Genomic DNA, 20,782 nt, shown 5'->3' with positions numbered 1-20,782 from the left:
TAGGAAGAGAGAAGATAAAGAATAAGTGGTCAGATGTAAGTTTTCTGCCTGACCTGTTGGGGTTGAAACTCTGTCCTGTGAATGGGAATGAAAAGGTTCAGATGCAAAGAAGAAGCACCTAACTAGGTTTGGGAGAATCTGAGAAATTGGGAGAATCTGAGAACTATTATAGCCATAGTTTGGGAGGCTAATTTCTGATTCAGTATGATACTGCACTCAAAAGGGCAACATGTTCTAGAAACAGCTAAGGGAAGTGTCCAGGCAGACGGGCCTTGTGTTGACACTCTGGTGCCTCCTAACTTGGTAGGGCAGGTAGTGGATCAGGAAGTTCTCATGTGCTTGAATCTAGTGATGGGAACTGCTACAAGGACTGGTGGACCAGAAGCAGTCTGAGGTCAGGATAAGAAGGTGATAGATCACTTGAGACTGTAGACTATAGTAGAAATGATGGACTACAGCAGCAGTGGTCAACATGGTACCTAAAGAACCAAGAATGACCCTTAGCTAACAGCTGCCTGGGACAACCAGACCCAGCCCAGCCAAACTGCACTGGAAGTCCTGTGGTCTAAAAGGCAGCAAGAGGACTGGATGCCCCTTCCCTCCATCCACCAGGAGGAAATTCAGACTCCTGCTTCTGGAGCAAGAGGTGGGAGACGCTGATAGCAGGGGTGAAGAAATGTCTGAGAGGCATTGTGAATTGAATTAAAATCTATCAAAAAGAGACCAAGCTAGAATGAAATGGACATTTCAAACTGAAACAAACTGAGTTATCATCAACTGTCACACTTAGGTTTTTTTCTCCAACTCCCTCCATCAGCAGGAGTAGAGGTCTTGACAGCAAGATGGTGTCATTCATGAAAATAATAAAGTTGTAGTTCTTTGCTCAAGAGTGATAATGAATTCATTCCAAACCCTCTATGAAAGAAGCACTTGCTGAGAGAACCTCTGCTGTCACTTGTGTGTGTGTGTGCATCATGCATGATCACACAGGAAGCACTTGCTGGCACTTGCTCTCTCTAGCAATCCACATGCATTTATATAGTTAACAGCAGACTATCAACCATTGGAAGTAGAATGTCTAAGCTTGAATCCTGGTTCCTCCCTCTGTTATTTGTGTGACCCTGGGTAAGTTACTTAACCTGTCCCTGTTTTCTTCTCTATAAAAGGTAAATGATAAAACCTTATAAGTGCTCTGAGCATTAAATGAGTAAAACATGGAAACATATATAAGAATGTTCCAAGAGGCATTATTCATTATTGTCAAAAACTGTGAACAACCCCAATTTCCATCAACCATGGGATAATTGAATTGTGGCATAGAATGAAATACTATTTATTTTTTTAATTTTTTTAATGTTTATTTATTTTTGTGAGAGACACAGAGCATGAGTGGGGGAGGAGCAGAGACAGAGGGAGGCACAGAATCCGAAGCAGGCTCCAGGCTCCGAGCCGTCAGCACACAGCCTGACGCGGGGCTTGAACCCACAAACCGTGAGATCATGACCTGAGCCGAAGTTGGACGCTTAACCAACTGAGCCACCCAGGCGCCCCTAAAATACTATTTAGCAACAAAGGTAGATAAACTACATCCAGTCACAGCATCACAGATGAATCTTAGGACTGTAACAAAATCAAATAAAGGGCATACTGTATGATTCTATTTAACTGAAGTTCATAAACAGGCAAACTTAATTTATAGCATTAGAGTTGAGGGTAGTGGCTGCCTTTGGAAAGAAAGAAAGGGCTAGTGGTTAGAGGGCATCCTAAAGGTAGCAGTAACATTATGTTTCTTGACATGAGTAATGGATACTTGGGTGTGTTCCATTTTCTGATAATTCATGAAGTTGTAAAGTCATTACAGTTTTTTTTTTCTGGTGAAAAATACAAGACTGTTTCCATATAAAAATAAAAATGATAGCAAGTCCTTAGAATAATACCTGACACATAGTAAGCGCACAATAAATGTTAGCTACTTTTATGTTTCCATGTCAATATGTATAAGTGTATATCATAATCTTTAATGTCTGCATTGTATTTCTTTGAGCAAATGTACCCTAACACATTTTCTTCCTCCTCTGTTGATGGACATTGAGATTTTCCCAGTTTTTCTTATTTGATTATAACTTTATATGGTTTATACTTCTGTGATAAGATTTAGTCAATGTTAATAACAAAATAGTAGATCATTACAAAATTATATTTTCATGCGTGCTTCTGGTAAGAATCACCCAGAAATCTCTTAAAAATTCCCCTTGTATCTTTTGGGTAGTAACATTGTTGCAAGTTAACCAAATATTCTTCATTATAATTTATCAATATACTATGCTTCTTCCTAAATGGGAATTTTCTAATATGTAGCAAAGCAAACTTTAAAATTGTGACAATAGCTACGAAATATGTTAAAAAGTTATAAAAGCACTCATTTCAAAATAATAAACACAAGTCAGGAAAAAGAAAATCTATACACTTTACTTGCAATGTTCTGGAATTAATTCAGCACTTAGAGGTTCAGAAACACATTCAATTTTAAATAGCAGCTCAAAGACATTGTTACTTGGTTAGAATGAAACCACAAAAAAATAAAAGTTAAATTGGATTAAAATGAAATATGATCCTTAAATAGTTTAATTAAAATATAATAGTCAAATTTTACACAGATTATTTTTTTATTTTTACTTATTTAAAAAAAAATTTTTAATGCTTATTTATTTTTTGAGAGAAAGATAGTGTATGTGAGTGGAGTAAGGACAGAGAGGAAGACAGAATCCGAAGCAGGCTCCAGGTTCTGAGCTGTCAGCACAGAGCCCGATGTGGGGCTCAAATTCACGGACTGCAAGATCATGACCTGAGCCGAAGTCAGACGCTCAACCGACTGAGCCACCCAGGCACCCCTCACAGATTTTTTTTTTCTTTAATCCTGCTTTACTTTACCTGTGCGTGTAGCTTTACTTCATTTACTTCATTGGTTAGGTCTTCAAGATCTCTACCCAAATGCAGAGAAAACTGCTTAATGCTTGTTTCTCTGTCACCCACAGATTTATCAATGGCATTCCGAACTGCAACAATGGATGGCTTCATAGTAGCGAAAACAGCAAAGTCTTCAGGAGGTGTGGGAACCTGATACTGTTCAATGAGCTTGTACATTTGAATCACTACATTCCCTTCATCTTCAAGGCTTTCGATCTAAATAAACAGAAACACTAGTTGCTTATTAAATATATCAGAGTCCTATATTCCCTTTCAGCTTTATCTAATAGGAGATAGCCACTGTGCACTATGAACATCACACATTCATAGCCAGCACCTGAGGCATATGCTTAACATTACGATCAAACTGGCTGAACCCTGCTGAGTGATAAATACAGTGATTGCTACAATACAGGTAATCAGGCCCAGGAGGTAGGTTGTTCAGAGCTGAGCACAGTTAGTATTACTCTTATAAATGTTTATTTTCTCCCTCTCTCTCTCTCTCTCTTTTCTTGCCAAGCATTAAACAGTAAACAGTGCCAATATTTAGTTTTCAGAGACAGCATGTACCATCAGGGTGCTTAGTTGTAACATTTGAGCTTCCAGACATGTGTGCTGAGCAGGGATTGTCCAGAGCAGCTCCTGAGGCGTGCACAGGTCATGGTTCTGACCGCGTGTTCCCCACTATCCTTTAATAAATACTTTTACTACCTTCAACTGACTATTAAACATCTTCGCTTTGATGTCCCACCTTCAGTGGACAGTGCCTTTCCTAATTTTGTGGGAAGGGACTCTCCGGTTTTGGGGGAAGCCTTCTCTTTTCCACTCTGCCACATGGTTATACAGGGAGCAGCCATGTTTGGACAACTTGACCCAACCTCCTGGCCACAAGCTGAACCAAGCAGCACAAAACTGGGACTTCATGAACTGGGCTGAGTCTGCCCTCTCTCTGAACATGGGAAGAATTAGACAGTAGGTGTTGGCAGAGGCCATTTGTTTCCATGTAGAAACAAAGCATGTCGTTGACACGAGAAGAGAACTGCAGAGAGGCTTTTAGAGAAATGGTTCCCAACCATTAGCTTGAGATTCACAATCACCTTGCTCAACAGATTGTTGAGCCCTTCCCCTGAGCTTCTGATTCAGAAGATCTAGGGTGGAGCCTGAGAATATACATTTCTGAGTTTCCTGCTGATACTAATGCTGCTGATCTGGGCCCACCCCTCCAGAACCAGCATTCTAGAGAGGAGCAGAGATGAAAGACGGAAAGAGAAAGGCCTTTCTGGTTTATTTATGCTTCTCTAGTTCTAAGTTCCTATCCTCTTTTAAGGCTAGGCTCTATGCATGCCTTTGGATTCCAGAAGATAACCCTGCAAACTTAGAATAAATGTTCTCATCTTTCCAAGCTAACTATGTGAGTTTTTGTTACTTACAACCCAAAGTTGAACATCTTAATAACATCTTAAACAAGTAATAAATAGAACTAAGTTTCTGTACACCAAGATCTGTTCATCTTCCTGTTTCCTATACTTGGCATAAACATATGTCCATGTTTCTGAGAGCGTCTTGGTTTACACTTAATATCCTGGCAGAATGATTAATAGTGCCTCATTCACTCTCAAAATTGGCCTGGTCAGACAGTGATTATGTGGCCTACCCCACTCATACTGGTTAATGATCCCTGTTCCCTGCAGAAAGATATCCAAGAGTAGTCATAGACTTCTCTTGCTGTCCCCACGTTCAGTTGCCCGCTTAGTCCTTTCAATTCTACTAAGTAAATTTACTAGAATCCATTCCTTCTCTCCTATCCTTGAAAAATATAGCTTTAGCTACAATTTATCAGCTTTCTCTACCAAGCACCCTTTCTCCATCGTGTACCAATTGCCACATCCTGCTCTTGTCATGCTGCCTCGGGTCTTTGCACACAGTTTCCCTCTCCTTGGAATCCTGAGTAGATGTATTCTAGGACATAGCTTGAATATGCCATCTTCCACAAAGCCTTCTGTGATTCATAGCCAAGAATGACCACAACTCCTCCCAGTCCTACAACAGTATCCTGTACCTATACATATTATATAATAACTATCTGCTTTCATTATAGACTCTGAGCTCCTTGAAGGCAGGTTTACTCATTGTTGTAACCCCTGTCCTCTGTAAGTGGGTGTTCACTACACTTTCTGAGTTCCAAAAAAAACTGTTCATGTATGGAGAACGTCTCCCTAAGGGAAACTGCCTCCCCAACACAACACCCAGAAATGCACACACAACTTGGTGGGGATGGACACAGTCTGGGTTTTCTGCATGGCGCATCAAGTCTCCTGTTCAGAAACAACAGAGTGAGACAAATTTACCCTCTGCAATGTGATCCTAACTTCCCGTCATAGTTTACATAACAGGATGGAGGTGGGAGGCTGAATGCATTTAATAGACATTGAAAATTAATATGGGGGGGGAGAGAGAGAGATTCTCTCTCTCTCTTGGTGGCTGGCTAGACTTGCAGTATGTAACGGGAGCTGCTGTCAGCCATGTTTGCTGCTGTGGGATGAAGAAGCAGAAGCAGCAAGTCTGTAGAGAAAGAGAAGCAGATCAGATCTTTAGAGAGATGCAGAAAGAAAGGCTGGAGAGAAAGAACTACCTGGATTTCCTACAGTCTTCTCATTACTGGTTCTGGTAAATTCCTAAGCCTACTTACCTTTTTGATGAAGGGGTAGGGTTCCATACTACTGAATCCTTAAATAGGGCCCCCTTGGCCTAAGCTAGCTCATTGAGGTTTAGTTATTTGTCCAAAGCACCTTAATGACTACAAATTGACTACAAATTGGCATCTCTAGACTCCTGAGATAATATATATGTACATCTGAGGAAAAGCCACAATACCTGCCCTTTTGTGAAGATGAGCTTCTTTAAATGAGAAACAAAATTGTTACATTTAAATTAGTGAATCACTGGGTTATACACCTGAAACTAAGATAACATTGTGCGTCAACTATACTTCAATATAAAAATAAATTCAAAAATGTCAAAAATGGTTAGTTTTATGGGACCATGAAACAGCCTTTACTGTTAAGAATAGGTAACAGACTATCTAGTGGTTAATGACTTATCGTACTCAGTGCACATTTTTTATTTGTAACATATCTTCAATTTCCAGATATTTAAGAAAATAATTTACCTCTATTTCAAATGTCAATTGATATGAATGAAAGCTTATGAAAAATGACAACTGAAATTAAATGCTAGGTTGCCTGTCACAGGGAAGATCCTGTGGGGAGGAAACCAAATTTCTAGAGAGAAAGAAATAAGGGAGACAAAGGTCTAAGTGTGTGTGTGAGAGAGAGAGAGAAAGAGAGAGAAAGAGCCAGTGGGCTGATCAACAAAAGAGTAAGTGTGTGTGTGTGTGTGTGTGTGTGTGTGTGTGAGAGAGAGAGAGAGAGAGAGAGAGAGAGAGAGAGAGAGATGACCCTATCACCGGCACCACTTGAGTCCCATATCTACTCTTCTCTCCCAACCTCCACCTCCCTATGTAAGCTACTTTGAATTGGGTTTTATTCTTAATGGTGAGGTTCTTGACTATCATGAAGATATGGGTTAAGGGTCAAGACTTCCATTATGACCAATATATAGATTACAATTCCACGATCATTGATCACAAAGAAGAATTGCAATAAACCATGATTGAGAGCACTGACTTTGCAGTCAGAGACCCAGAGCTGGGTAGACCCAGCTCTACCATGTAACAAGCTTTGTGATCTTGGACAATATAACCATTTTTAGTGTCTGTTTCCTCATCTATGGAATGAGAATAAAAATTATCTACACTTCTTAAGTTTTTGTGAGGATTAAAAATGTAATATATATTTAAAAAATTAGTGCAATTCTTGACTAGTGGTGAGAGTTTGATCAGTGTTAGCTGCCATTATTGCTGTGATGTAGGGTATTCAATTATATTGTCTGAAAGTGTTCTAATATTTTGATAGCTGTTTGTTGACCTTCAGTCCCTCAATTTTTATTTGTTTTCCTTACCTACCACAAGGTCTGGAATGTTGAGTCATATAAAAATCAACCTACCCTTTCCTGAATTTCATCAAGAAACACTAAGCTGTTAACATATTCTATGGTGGTAGTTGGAACAAATTCAAGTTTATACTCTGCATCTTGTGCCTCAGAGATAATGGCATCCACCTTTTTCTTGCTTTGACAAGGAAGCATATAATTTAGCACCTAGGAAAGAAAAAGAAAATGTAAATCATAACTATTTAAATATTGCCACTTTAATAAATATTTTAAATAAATCCTAATTAAATTAGCAGATATTGGCTCTGTCTTCTGTCATTTACACTAGGGGTCAGCAGAGGCTTTCTGTAAGGATCAGATAGTAAATATTTTAGATTTGTAGGACATACCATCTCTGTTACAATTACTCAACTCTGCCCTTGTAGTGAGAAAGCAACCATAGGTAATACAAAAGCAAACTGTCATGGTTGTATGTACAAAACAGATGGTGGACTGGATTTACTCTGTGGGGTATGGTTTGCCAATCCCTGCTCTATACCATTGTCTCACTGGAGGTATTTGAGAATATTATAGGTATACCCTGGCTCCAAAGGAAGACATCAAAATTATTTCAGGATCAATACAAATTTCCTCACCTCTACAATTCACCAAAATATAATCAGATCTTTAGGGACAGTTTCAGAGCAGGAAATGATGTCCTAAACTTGACCTCAACCAGCATTCCCATGGGGACACTGAGCTGTTATAGTAATATCTCTTCTGCAGGAAGTGTTGAAATGCTCCAACAAAGAAAAACAGAATGGGGAATAAGAGGCTACTCTGAGGCCTGTAAGTGCCCTTCCTTCCCTCATCTGAAAGCCTACTATGCTTGGGACAGAGAGAATATGAGACTTTTCTTAGATATTAAGGATGCTCAGTAGGTTATGTTAATTTTCAACATTTGCAATACTACAAAATAAAGATAGGCTATTTGTGGTGGAAAAATTATAAAATAATTATACAGACTACAATCAAAATGTTTCCTAGTTCATAATTACCTCCAAGCATCGCAAAGGTGATGGAATTAGTTTTTCTTTTAGCAGCTTTGTATCAATGAGCAGCAATCCTACATTTCTGGTGGGTCTTAGAGCTATTGCGTCCTTGTGCTGTCTGTGGTATTTTTCCAGTTGTTCTCCAAAAAACTTAACATCTACATGAAATTATAATATAAGGCATAAAATATATCATATCAAATTTTAAAGGGTTATTATGAATATGGTAAAAATCATTGCATTAATAAATTTACATACATATTTATAATGCTATTTTCCTAATGCAGAATTCCATGTGTAACTTCAAAATGTTAATTCATAATGCTTTATATCTTATCTTATACTAAAAAAACTAATAGTCAATAATGTAAATATGTTTTATGGCTCCTATTAAGAGATGGAAGATAAAAATAATTTGTAACTGCATTAGAGGGTCTAGTCTGGAATGGACTGGATTTTTGAGTCAGGTTGGTTTGAAGTTGGGCTTACTGGAAGGGTTCTTCCACATGGCACCTCCATGTAAACCATTTTGAGGACATTTACAACAAAAGTTTAAAATACAAGAGATTGAGCATAGCTGAAGTTATCTCCATTCCTCTTCCCAACACCTGTCTGCCAACCCTGTTCGTACATCATGGTTGAGGCGTTTGTTGATGTGAATCTGCCATACGCCACAGCTGCAGTTTGATAATCTTCCCATTTTCATTTTCTCCCTTCTCCAATCTATCTAGAACCACTGGAGGCCTGATTACCTTTGAATACATTTGTATCATACTGTTGGTCAAAAACAGCTCCTTCTAATACATATGCAATACTAAACTACTTTGCTTGTCTTTAAAAATCCTGTATGCTCTGAGCTGGTAAAAAATTAGCTAACTTTATATCCAAGTGCTTCTTCCACCTGAGTCAGAATGATTTCCTTACTATTCCCTGTTCTCTCTATATAACCCTTTTCCAAAAAGAAAAGGGTGTTGATTCTTGTCTTTACTCATGTCAACTCCTCTCCTGAATATAAGGGGAAGTTTGACATAGCGTAAAGAACATGCAGTGTTAGAAAACCTAAACTCAAGTCTTTAACCCATATTTGGCTTTGTGTAAGTCACTTAATCTTTCTGAGCTTTAGCTTCCTTATAACACAAAAAGGGTCAACAATTATCTATCCTACTCATTTCAGAAGGTTTAGATATGTGTATTTTTGAGAACTGACAAAATGAGATATCAAGTAATCTGAGAAGTCCTCTGGTAAAGAAACCTGTATGATGTTGCTTGGTCTAGTATTTTCCAAACTTATTTGAACACAGAGTCTTTTTTCATGGTATCATGTAATTATCATTCAGAATAGTGATCCAAGCATTAGAAACAGAGTAGACTAGAACTGATTCAGGTGGAAAAGGAGAGATAACTCCTAAAATCCTAAGACATTTAAAAAATGAAGAAACCCTATGAGTGTTGTCAGACTCTATTTGGAGAGTCAACACCAGAATAATGGGTACACCAGAAGAAAAGAGGAGGTAGAGAGGTTATTTAAAGAAATAATGGCTGCGAACTTCCCAAACCTGGAGTAAGAACTAGACATACAAATCCATGAAGCTAATAGATCACCTTACTATCTCAATACAAAAAGACTATCTCCAAGACATATTATTACAAAACTTTCAAAAGTCAATGATAAAGAATCTTAAAGGCAGCCAGGGAAAAAAAGAAAGTAACCTACAAAGGAACTACTAGATTCATTAGACTATGAGCAGATTTCTCAGCAGAAACTCTACAGGCTGGGAGAGAATAGAATTATGTATTCAAGTATTTGAAAGACAAAAATTGCCAGCCAAGAATACTCTATCTAGCAAAGTTACCCTTCAGATATAAAGAAGAAATAAAGATCTAAGACAAATAAAAGTGAGTGGAATTCATCACTACTAGACCTCCCTTACAAGAAATGTTGAAAGGAGCTTTTGTCTACCTGAAATGAAAAAATACACGAAACTTTGAGTAAGGTGATAAATAGAATCAGAAAACTGTAACTCTATTTTAGAATAGGGTGTTAAACAATTATAGTATAAAGGTTAGAGGAAAAAAGCATTAAAAATAACTATAGCTACTATAATTTGGCAAGAAACTCACAGAACATAAAGAGATAATTGTTGCAACATAAATATAGAAGGGGAGGAGGAAAATAAAAGAACCTGTATAGGCAAATGAAGATAAATTACTACTAACAGAAAAAGGACTATTTTATCTATGAGACATTTTATACAATACCTCACAGTAGCCACAAAACAAAAATCCAAAGCAAAGAAAGACACACACACACACACACACACACACACACACACGGGAGAAACAGACCAATTCATCATAGAAAACCACCAAACTAAAAAGGTAAACAGAAAATACAAAGAAAAAAAGAGAGAGAAAGAGATACAAAACAACGAAAAAACAAAAATAAAATGGCAGTAGTAAGTCCTCATATATCAATGATCACCCTAAATGTAAATGGATTGAACTCACCAATAAAAAGGCACAGAGTGGGTGGTTGGATTGAAAAATAAGACCCTACTATATGCTGCTTTCAGGATACTCATCTCAGCTGTGAAAAACATAGACTCAAAGTGAAGAGGTGTAAGATGATACTCTAAGCAAGCAGTAACCAAAAGAAAGTGGATGTAGCCATACTGATACCAGACAAAATAGACTTGAATCCAAAAATCGTAAGAGACAAAGACCATTATGTAACGATAAAGGGGCCAATAGATCAAGAAGATATAACAATCATAAACATATATGCTCCCAACATCCAAGCACTGAAATGTATTAAGCAAACACTATCAGCTCTTAAGAGAGAAATCAACAAGAATACAATAATAGTAGAGGACTTTAATACCCTACTATCATCAATGAATAGGTCATGGAGACAGAAAACCAACAAAGAAATGGAATTGAATCACATTTTAGAACAAATGGACTTAATGGACATACATAGAACATTCCATCCAACAGCAGAATATACATTCTTCTAAAGTGCACATGCCACATTCTCCAGGATAAATTAAATCTATCTTAGTAAATTTAAGATAATCTTAGTAAATTTATCAAATCATACCAACTATGAGGATGTGGTAAAAAGTAATTCTACAGAAAATAAGCCAGAAATGAGTAAACTTGTCTTTTATCAGGCCAACTTTTTTTGGTCATCATTTCTGTCACTATACACAAATAAACAGAAACTAGACTACTATAAACCTCGATATCCCTCTCAAAAATAATTAGTAAGGACAAATGGAAAACTTACCAGGTTCTTGAAGTTTAAGAGCTTGTAAATCAAGACTTTCATTTTCCTTGAAGAATATATGGAACTTTTCAAACGTAGCTGCATATAATCGGGCAGATTCAAATGCTGCTTGTATGGTTTCCTAAATGTTATAAATAAACAAATAAAATTATTTTTTTTCCTGAGCAGAATTCAACTCAATATAACTAAAATTAACACAAATGCCTTCTCTGTGTCCAACAATATGCTTTGCCCTAGGGATACATAAGTAAGGGAAGATACCATCCTTGATGTCAAAGAGCAGTTAATGGATTCTCTTATGAAGTAAAAGAAAAAACACATCTTAAAATCTGACTTTTGAAAACTGTTCTTTATGATTAAAATGAAGCATACTTATAATTTTTTAAATCTGAAACAACTCCTCAACCCTTGTCTTTTTTTAAAAAATTTTTTTAACGTTTATTTATTTTTGAGACAGAGAGAGACAGAGCATGAATGGGGGAGGGTCAGAGAGAGGGAGACACAGAATCCGAAACAGGCTCCAGGCTCTGAGCTGTCAGCAGAGAGCCCGACGCGGGGCTTGAACTCATGGACTGCAAGATCATGACCTGAGCCGACGTCGGCCGCTTAACCGACTGAGCCACCCAGGCACCCCTCAACCCTTGTCTTTTAAGGGTTTTACATTTTTTAAATGACCTTTACATTTTGAAGAGTATCTCATGTGTGTGTGTGTGTGTGTGTGTGTGTGTGTGTGTGTGTATGTGTTATATCTTATAATGCATAATTTCAGTTATACATTCTTGGTAATAATACCACAGAAATGATATATGTTCTCAGTGCATCACAGAAGGCACATAACATCAATTTGTCCCCGAGATGTTAACATGTTAGTTAAGGTGGCGTCTGTCAGGCTTCATCACTGCAAACTTACTATTTTCTCTCTGAAATCAATAAATACCTTATATACAGACAAAATACTGTTTTGAGACAAAATACTGTTTCTCACTGAACTTTTACATACTCATTTTAGTATGAATTGGAGATTCCTTACTGTTTCTATGATAGCCATCATGATTTTTCTTTATGTTTTCTTTCTACATTTATTAGTTGACATTCTGCTCTAAGGAAAAGCTTTCCCCTCTCATTCAATTCATTTCTTCATTCACAATATGGACTAATGTGTCTCCATTTTATTCAAGGATTTATGATACTTTTATTTTTTTTTAAGTATACTTATTAATTTTGGGAGAGAGAGAGAGCAAAGACAGAGGGAGAGAGAATCCATAGCAAGCTCTGCACTGTCTGCACAGATCCCAACACAGGGCTCAGACCTACGAACTGTGGGATCATGACCTGAGCCAAAATTGTGAGTCAGACATTTAACTTACTGAGACACCCAGGTGCCCCACAAGGGTTTATGATACTTTTGTAATCAGTATTTATTTTAATGGCCAAATTGTCCCAGGGAGACCCTTCTATGGCCTTGATACTTGAAAAACTATCTTGAATAGATAAAAATTATTGATTCACACTTTCTTCCCTTGAGTTTCATTAAGAAATGCTGTTTTATTATTGTCTTGCTTTATACACTGTTTCTGAGAAGTCTGATGCTGGTCTAATTCTCTTACTTTGTAAGTTCTTTGACCTTTGTGTGTTGAGCTTTAAAAGCTAATAGTTTTAAGAGGATATATGACAGAACTGATTGCTCTGGGTCAATTTTCCAAGGTACTCTACAGGCCCTTTCAGTACAGATTCAGGTTTTCTTTTCTTGGACTACAGTTATAAATGTTTGCTCTACCCTATGTTTTCTTGTCCTCTTTGGAGACTCCAATTAAATGTATATTATTTCTTCTTTGCCTGTTCTATTCCAATTATTTTCTCTCTTTTACTTGTATCTCTAGCTTATTTTCATTCTCTTGTTTTTCTGGCTTTCCTCCATTCTCATTTTTCTTATCATTCTTCTAATTATTAAATTTTCATTTGAGTTTATCTTCCCTTGGTCACCACATAATATAGGCTTCATTTCTGAGATGATTTTGTCTTTTTATTTCCCATTTCTGATTTTGAATTTTTTATTCAATGTGATTGTACACATAATTCAAATGCTTGTTTGAGGATGTCTACTTTAGTTGGTAGCATAGCTTTTGTTTCATGGTTTTTTGGGAAGGAAAGGAAGGAGCATTCATTAGATCTTTTAATCTTCTCTTTCTGTTTTCTTCTTGTAGTAGTTTTACATGAATTTAATATATCTTCATTTCTTCAGGTTGTGGATTTGAAGTGATTTATAGGATTTATAATTCAAGGGTATTCTATTCTGTCAGTGTAGCAATGTACAGATTTTTAAATTTTTTGGTGGTGGGGAAAAATTGGGTATACTTTGATTTTTTTGGTTCTCTTTTGTCTTGTAGGACCTTAAATTTTCACCAGTTGCTTCATTTCCCCTATGCCACCCAATGTTTAAATAACGCCTCTTCTTCCTTCTTAACCTTATTTTCTCCCCTGGGAGTGAAGCCACCTCAGATAATTTGTACTTCTAAATCCTTTCCTATAGTCAGTGCTCTGATATACCAGGGCTTTAAAAAGAAATACTTTACTATTTAGAAGTTAAGTAGCATTCAGTTTAAAGATAAGAAAGGAACTATATTACTCAATTTCTTAAATATTGAGACTACAATAAATTAGTTTTAGTAAAAGTAAATGTACCTTTATTTGAAGGATAATTGTGTGAAAATTCTTATCATCATCAAATACTGCTGATAGGCTTGGACCAAATCCACAAGTTTTTTCTTCAAGTTTGTTGTTAATGTAAGGTCTGGTAAAAGCGTCAAAATATGTATCAGGTACAAGATTAGGAACTGATAGCACAGTGTTTTGAAATTGATTAACTGCATCTGAAATACCAGCCTGTTAGAAAAACATAAACATAAATGTAAGCATATATGGTTATATTTATGAATAATTTTGAATTTTCTGAAATGCTAAAATAAATAACTCATTCAACCATGCCAAATACTGTGTTGATTCTGAGTACATACAAATCATGTGAAGGACACGAATCTTCTGGCCAAGAAGGGACCTAAGAACCCAGTGTCTCCACAGGAGCTTCTGAGTGAGGTCACAACCATAGGGAGCTCAGCAGTCTGCTTGTCCATGTAAGTATCCTAAAATAACCTATCTGATAAATCACAGAATCATGGACTGCTGGAATTAGAAGCAGCCTTAAAACTCATCTGTCTTCTCATCTTACAGATACATAAAACGAACCCTAGAGAGTTAAGCGGATTCCCTAAGGTCAAATAGCCATTAACTGTTAAGTCAAGACTGGAATCTAGAGATCCTGGTTACTAGTGCCATTGTGGTACAGTATACCAGGAAACATAGATCCTGATAGGTCTACTAATCTATACGTATAGACAAATGTGGAAGGCAGAATTCCGTGATGGCGCCCAAGATTCCCTCCCTCTGGTGCACATGCACTGTATGATCCCTTCCTCTTGAGTATGGAGGGATGGAGGGCCTGTGGATACAATGGGATGCCACTCTCCACAACTGGGCTACATTATATAGAAACTTAAAGGAGGAGCACCCGGGTGGCTCAGTCAGTTAAGTGTCAAACTTCAGCTCAGGTCACGATCTCAGGGTTAATGGGTTCAGGCCCCGCACTGAGGTCTGTGCTGGTGGTGTGGAGCCTGCTTGGGATTCTCTCTCTCTCCTCCCCCACTCTGCCCCTTCCCCGCACATGCTTGCTTGCTTTCTCTCTCAAAATAAATAAATACACTTAAAAAAGAGAAAGTTAAAAGAATTTTGCAGATATAATTAAGGTCCCAAATCCGTTGACTCTGAGTTAATCGAAAAGGTATATCCCGGGTATACCTGACTGAACCAGGTGAAAATCCTTAAAAGAGGGATTGGGCCCTTCCCAAAGGAGATTTTCCAACTGATGTTGAAGAAGTAAACATCCATATTGTAAACTGCTTATAGAGTTGGCCACATGGTAAGGAATTGCAGGTGATTTCTAGGATCTAAGAGTAGTCCCCTGCTGACATCCCTCAAGAACACAGGAACTTCAGTCCTCTACCTGCATAGAGGTGAGCTGTTTGAACAACTTGAGGGAATTTAGAAGTAGATCCTTTTCTAGCCAAGCCTCTAAGGAGACCTCATCATAGCCAATACCTGCGTGGCAGCCTGGAGAGACTTTGAAGCAGAGGATGAGCCCAGACTTCCGACCCATAGAAAGTTGAGAAAACACAAGGCTGTTGTTTTAAGCTGCCACGTTTGTGGTAATTTGTTACACAGCAATAGATAACTAAAATAAACTTTTCACAGATGTGGCACACCTAAAAAGATTTCAAAAGTTGTCCTTACCATAGTCAATGCTAAATTTTGTATAGAATATGTTCTCTTGATGGTACACCCTACCAAGCCCCCAATCTGTCTCAACTTAAAGAAAACGTGCTAAACTTTTAGATCTTTTTTATGTAGATGTAACACTGTGCATAGAACAATACTTTCTCATTTTCTTCTAATCATTTTGGAAAAGTGACAACAGCAATCCTGCCAATCATTTGACAGTGAAACAGTTGCTTCATTTTCCAAAAAGTTATGTATGCATGGATGCTATCTGAAGAAACACACACCAGGAAGTCTTCCAAAGAAGGCTCGAAGAGTAATGATTGGACTGTCAAACTCAGTTCTGTGAGAAACATAGGGATGAGAGACTCATCTTCTTCCTGCTTTTCCACCACAGAGGCCCCCTGAAATGAGCATATTTGCAGTGTTAAAAAGATGTAAGAACCAAGGTGGAAGATTAAAACAAAAACAAAAACAAAAACCTCTGTATTACAAGAGGCATGTAAACTGAAGCTTATACAATTAATTGATTTCATAATGTTGGCATGTCTTTCAGTGAATATTACCATAGAAATTAAAAAATTAAGGCAAACATTGAAAGACGATTCAACAGTGTAAAACTCTTCTCCTTATAAAAACATTATCAACAAAATGGAAAGGCAAACAACAAGCTGGAAAAATATGTCAGTAGTGAACACAGAATATAGAAAGTTGATAATATTTAAATAGAAATATACTTGATATACTCAATAGAAATGTATACTAACAATATAACCATTGATACATAAATATATATTAAAATAAAAATGTACTTAAATAGAAAAATGGCAAAGGGCATGATCTGACATTTTTTAAAAGGAATATACAAGTGATCAATCACTCTTCTCCTTGTTCTCGTACTCCTGATAGTTAACTCAGTAACAATATTTATTGAGCATTCACTGTGTGCCAGACAGTGCTAAGTATTCATGTACCCACACCAACCATATGAAGCAGGTATCATTATTACCCCCATGAGAAAAATAGGATCTGAAGAAGGTAAGACATTTCATCCAGGACATACTGGTTATTAAGTGCCAGACCTATGCTCTTATCCCTGCACTGGGGTGACAATTAAAGAAATATAACAATTGAAAGCAGTGATATACTACTTTACATCCATCATATTGACCAAAATGAAAATGGATGATAATATCTAGTGTGCCTGTGGCTCATTGTCAAACATTGCTGGGAAGGTTATAAATTAACACAAAACCTTCTGGCAAGTTAATCCATCAGTATCAAAAGGCTTAACAAGTAAGCATATTTGTGACCCAACAATTCCACATCTAGGAGTTTCTTCTAAGGGGAAAAATCAGATGTGTGAAAAATGTACGGACAAGGATGTTCTCTGCAGTATTATTTGGAATACTGAGAAAGTGATCAACAATAGAAAATTATTTAGAAGATGTACAGTAGGTACATTTTTGTGTGAGAATATTATATGGAAAAGTACATACTGACTCAGGAGATTTTTCACAATATATTGCTAGGTAGAAAAAGCATGTGATAAGGCAGCAAGTAAAGTATGATACCCTTCTTCCCACTGGAAATAGTTATCTTTGGAAAGCAGAGGATGCTTTCCTTTGTATATTTCTGTGTTCTTCCCATTTTTTTCACTTAGCATATATTACTTTTATAATTAGAAAAATAAATGTTACTTTCAAAATATAAAGATATTTAGAAAAAGGAGGAACTGAGATTAGGGGAGGAGAGAAAGTAATAAAAAAAGAATATGCTACTAAAATTCAATGTTTGGAGAAAAGGGAAACTATGGCAAAGAACATCCAGCCTTGAAATTTCATAACTGGGTTTCCTGGGGTGAGGGGTTGGGGGGAGTTGATAAGTGCGGGTAGGAAGACTGATGAAACTAGGTATGCATGTTTTGTTATGTTTTAGGTATCTAGCATGGAGCTACTATCTGGGATGGAGCTGGGGGAAAGCTTATTGAGAAACGTGGATATTAGATGATATGATTTCTCTCTCAGCCACCAGAAAAGTTGTAGCGCTTCATCTCAAACATCTCAAATTAATCTGTGTCTCTAAGATCAACATCCTAAGATAGAGGCTATCTACTCAAAGCACAAAGACTTGCTTCCATGATTTGCTTCTTCTCACCTCTAAACCATTGCTTACCTCTTTCATTTATACCACCTTCCCTGCTTCTGTCTGCCAGCTTATGCCCACAATGACCCCCAACCTGTAAGCTTTATTAAAGGGGGCAAGCATCCTCTCTATGCTTTTCATCACTATATACCCAACACCCAGCATAGGGATTAGTACATAGTAGGTACTTAAGAAATATTTGTCCAATGTACACCTGAATAGCCTATAGCAAATTTCTATGAGACAGACATCTGGCACAATGGATGCTTTCTCTTACTTGTTCATACGGTGATTTTCATTTTGCCATTTCAAGTGCATATGGTAAGCTCTTATTATCCTGTGAAATCTTCTAAGCATTCCTGCTACTTCCAGTACACAGGAAATAGCATAATATGCATAGTAAGCACTCCTCAATAAATGCTGACCTGTGAATTTTCTTAATTTTGTCTAAATATACCTTTTTATCAGTGACGTCAGGCTTCTCTTCAGTAATCCATTTCTGAATGACATCTGCTGAAGGTGTTCGTTTTAGCTTGTCAGTGAGATAATTCAAAAGAGAGTTAACAGAATTTACTGTTAGGATGTGCATTGTGTTCTCAATTAGATAGTCATTTAGACGGATAAAGCTTGAAAAGAAAAAAAATACAGCTTCAGTTTTCTATACTCACTACTATTTTTGAAAGTGACAGTAAACCAAATATTCACACTTAAAAAATCATAATTTCTCTTTGAATTTCCATTTATGTTATAATAACAGAGACTTATTGTCCAGAAGAGTTCTTCTTGGACATTCTTCATTTTAAAACACAAATATATTCAAATATATAGCATTAATTTAGCTGAGTGTTCTAACTATTCAAAAGGATATTTAATGAGCAATACAGTTGGTATGGAAAACATACCTACCTCAGCTAGCCAAAAGGGTCATAAGATTTTTGAAAGATGCTTTAAACAAGAAATCAGAAAATATACAACATCTGTGACATTCTAATGGTAAAATTGTGAAACTTTTGCTATTGAATAAATGTTGTTTGACAGCAACTGCTAACCCAGAGATGCAGATTTTTATTTTCTTACTTAGGCATTTAAAATAAATGTTCATTCTACTGAAGTGAAGCCCCAAGTGGCCTCTGTTACCTGTATTATGATGGTGGCCTCAGGGACTGCTTCATTTACTTCTGTTGTGACACAGACAGTGCTATCATGTTATTTCATATATAAACTAGTACACAGTTAAGGTTTATTAAATAGACAGCTGTCAAACTTGGACTAAGTTAGTGGGCACTGAATAACAATAACTGTTTTATAATGCCACACAAAATTTTTCAGATAATGTTTGGGGATTTTGTTTGCAAGTTATTTGTAAATGTTTTTAAATTTTTATTTATTTATTTTTGAGAGAGAGAGAGAGAGAGAGAGAGAGAGAGTGAGTCTAAGCAGGGGAGGGGCAGAGAGAGGGAGACACAGAATGCGAAGTAGGCTCCAGGCTCTGGGCTGTAAGCACAGAGCTCAACATGGGGCTCAAACTCACAGACTGTGAGATCATGACCTGAGCCAAAGTCGGACATTTAACTGACTGAGCCACTTGCCCTGTTTGCAAGTTATTTGTAATGATGAGGTTTTAGAATGATGTGAAATCCAAACTCTGGAACAATGTCATGATCTGGCCGAGGCCCTAGAAGGAAGACTTTCCACCCTGGTCTCCCAGATGCAAAACCCACCACAGGGAGAGGGTGGAATTTTGTGTGGCAATGCAAAGAACTCCCTGTAGTCTCTAGTGACCAAACAGATGTAGTGGGCTCTCCGGGTCCCCTGGAGGACGCCCACAAATCTCTATGTACCTGACTTCTCCTTACCACAGCCTACTTCATGCTCCAAGCTGGGCTCGAAGGAAACAAAGCTTTAGAGATCAAAGAGAAGCACTTGGCCTTGGGCGTGTCTTCCACCCTCCACCATCTTGCCATTCCTGTGGTTGCTTTGCTGAGTGAAAGTCAGATGGGTGAGCTTCTGGGCATGCATTCAGGTTACCATATCCCCCTAATCCCTCATCACTATTAGTGAATCCTGTGATGAAGGCTTCAATTTTTAATGAAATTTGAGAAGGGTGGATGCTCTAATATTTCTTGAAAGAAAAAAAAGAATAATAATTTACCATGTTAGCCTCATGCAGTGATGCCTTTTGCTGGCCTGCTCTGTGTATGTCATTTTCTCAGAGTCTGAATAAGCAGGCAACTCAGTGAGACCTTCACCATCTGGCATTTTACAATAATCTAAGAACAACAGAAGACACAACAACAGGAATTCTTGTGTAAAAATTCCATTTCTTTCAATATGGATTAAAAAATAAGTAAAATTTTTTATATAGCTGAATAACATTCCATTGTGTGTGTGTGTGTATATATATATATATATATATATATATATATATATATCAAAAGTACATATATATATATACATATGTATATACACACCACATCTTCATTATCCATTCATCTATCGATGGACACTTGGGCTGCTTTAATAATTTGGCTATTATAAATAATGTGGCAATAAACATAGGGGTGCATATATTCATTTGAATTAGTGTTTTCACATTCTTTGGGTAAATACCCAGTAGTGCAATTACTGGATTGTAGGGTAATTCTATTTTTAATTTTTTGAGGAAACTCCATACTGTTTGCCACTGTGGCAAAATGCATCAGTTTGCATTCCCACCAAACAGTGCACAAGGGTTCCTCTTTCTCCACATCTTCACCAATACTTCTTGTTTCTTGAGTTTTTGATTTCAGCCATTCTGACAGGTGTGAGGTGATAATCTCATTTTGTTTTTGATCTGCATTTCCCTGATGATGATGCTGAGTGAAATAAATCAGTCAGAGAAAGACAAATATGAAATGACTTCACTCATTTGTAGAATTTAAGAAATAAAACAAATGAAAGGGGAAAAAAGAGACCAAAAAACAGATTCTTAAATATAGAGAACAGGTGGTTACCAGAAGGGGTTGAGTGG

At 37.1% G+C, this 20,782-nt stretch overlaps 1 protein-coding gene across 3 annotated transcripts in view; it reads right to left on the bottom strand.

Annotated features, from left to right (window-relative positions):
- DNAH6 (dynein axonemal heavy chain 6) overlaps positions 1 to 20,782 on the bottom strand; it is a 245,633-nt gene that overhangs the window by 159,517 nt on the left and 65,334 nt on the right. For 2 of the 3 annotated variants that reach the window (XM_053200826.1, XM_015075839.3), the window contains exons 8-15: positions 19,925 to 20,042; positions 18,230 to 18,398; positions 15,915 to 16,031; positions 13,981 to 14,181; positions 11,299 to 11,419; positions 8,016 to 8,167; positions 7,033 to 7,185; positions 2,932 to 3,183 (exon numbers count right to left, since the gene is read on the bottom strand). In XM_053200826.1, coding sequence (XP_053056801.1) covers positions 2,932 to 3,183; positions 7,033 to 7,185; positions 8,016 to 8,167; positions 11,299 to 11,419; positions 13,981 to 14,181; positions 15,915 to 16,031; positions 18,230 to 18,398; positions 19,925 to 20,042 — 1,283 coding nt within the window. Of the gene's footprint in view, positions 1 to 2,931; positions 3,184 to 7,032; positions 7,186 to 8,015; positions 8,168 to 11,298; positions 11,420 to 13,980; positions 14,182 to 15,914; positions 16,032 to 18,229; positions 18,399 to 19,924; positions 20,043 to 20,782 lie in introns of those variants that run through there. The other variant, XM_053200827.1, reaches the window with a different exon arrangement.

The sequence above is a fragment of the Acinonyx jubatus genome, chromosome A3 (assembly GCF_027475565.1).
Source record: "Acinonyx jubatus isolate Ajub_Pintada_27869175 chromosome A3, VMU_Ajub_asm_v1.0, whole genome shotgun sequence".
NCBI classification, from domain to species: Eukaryota; Metazoa; Chordata; class Mammalia; order Carnivora; family Felidae; genus Acinonyx; species Acinonyx jubatus.
This window is presented reverse-complemented; position numbering and strand designations above follow the sequence as displayed.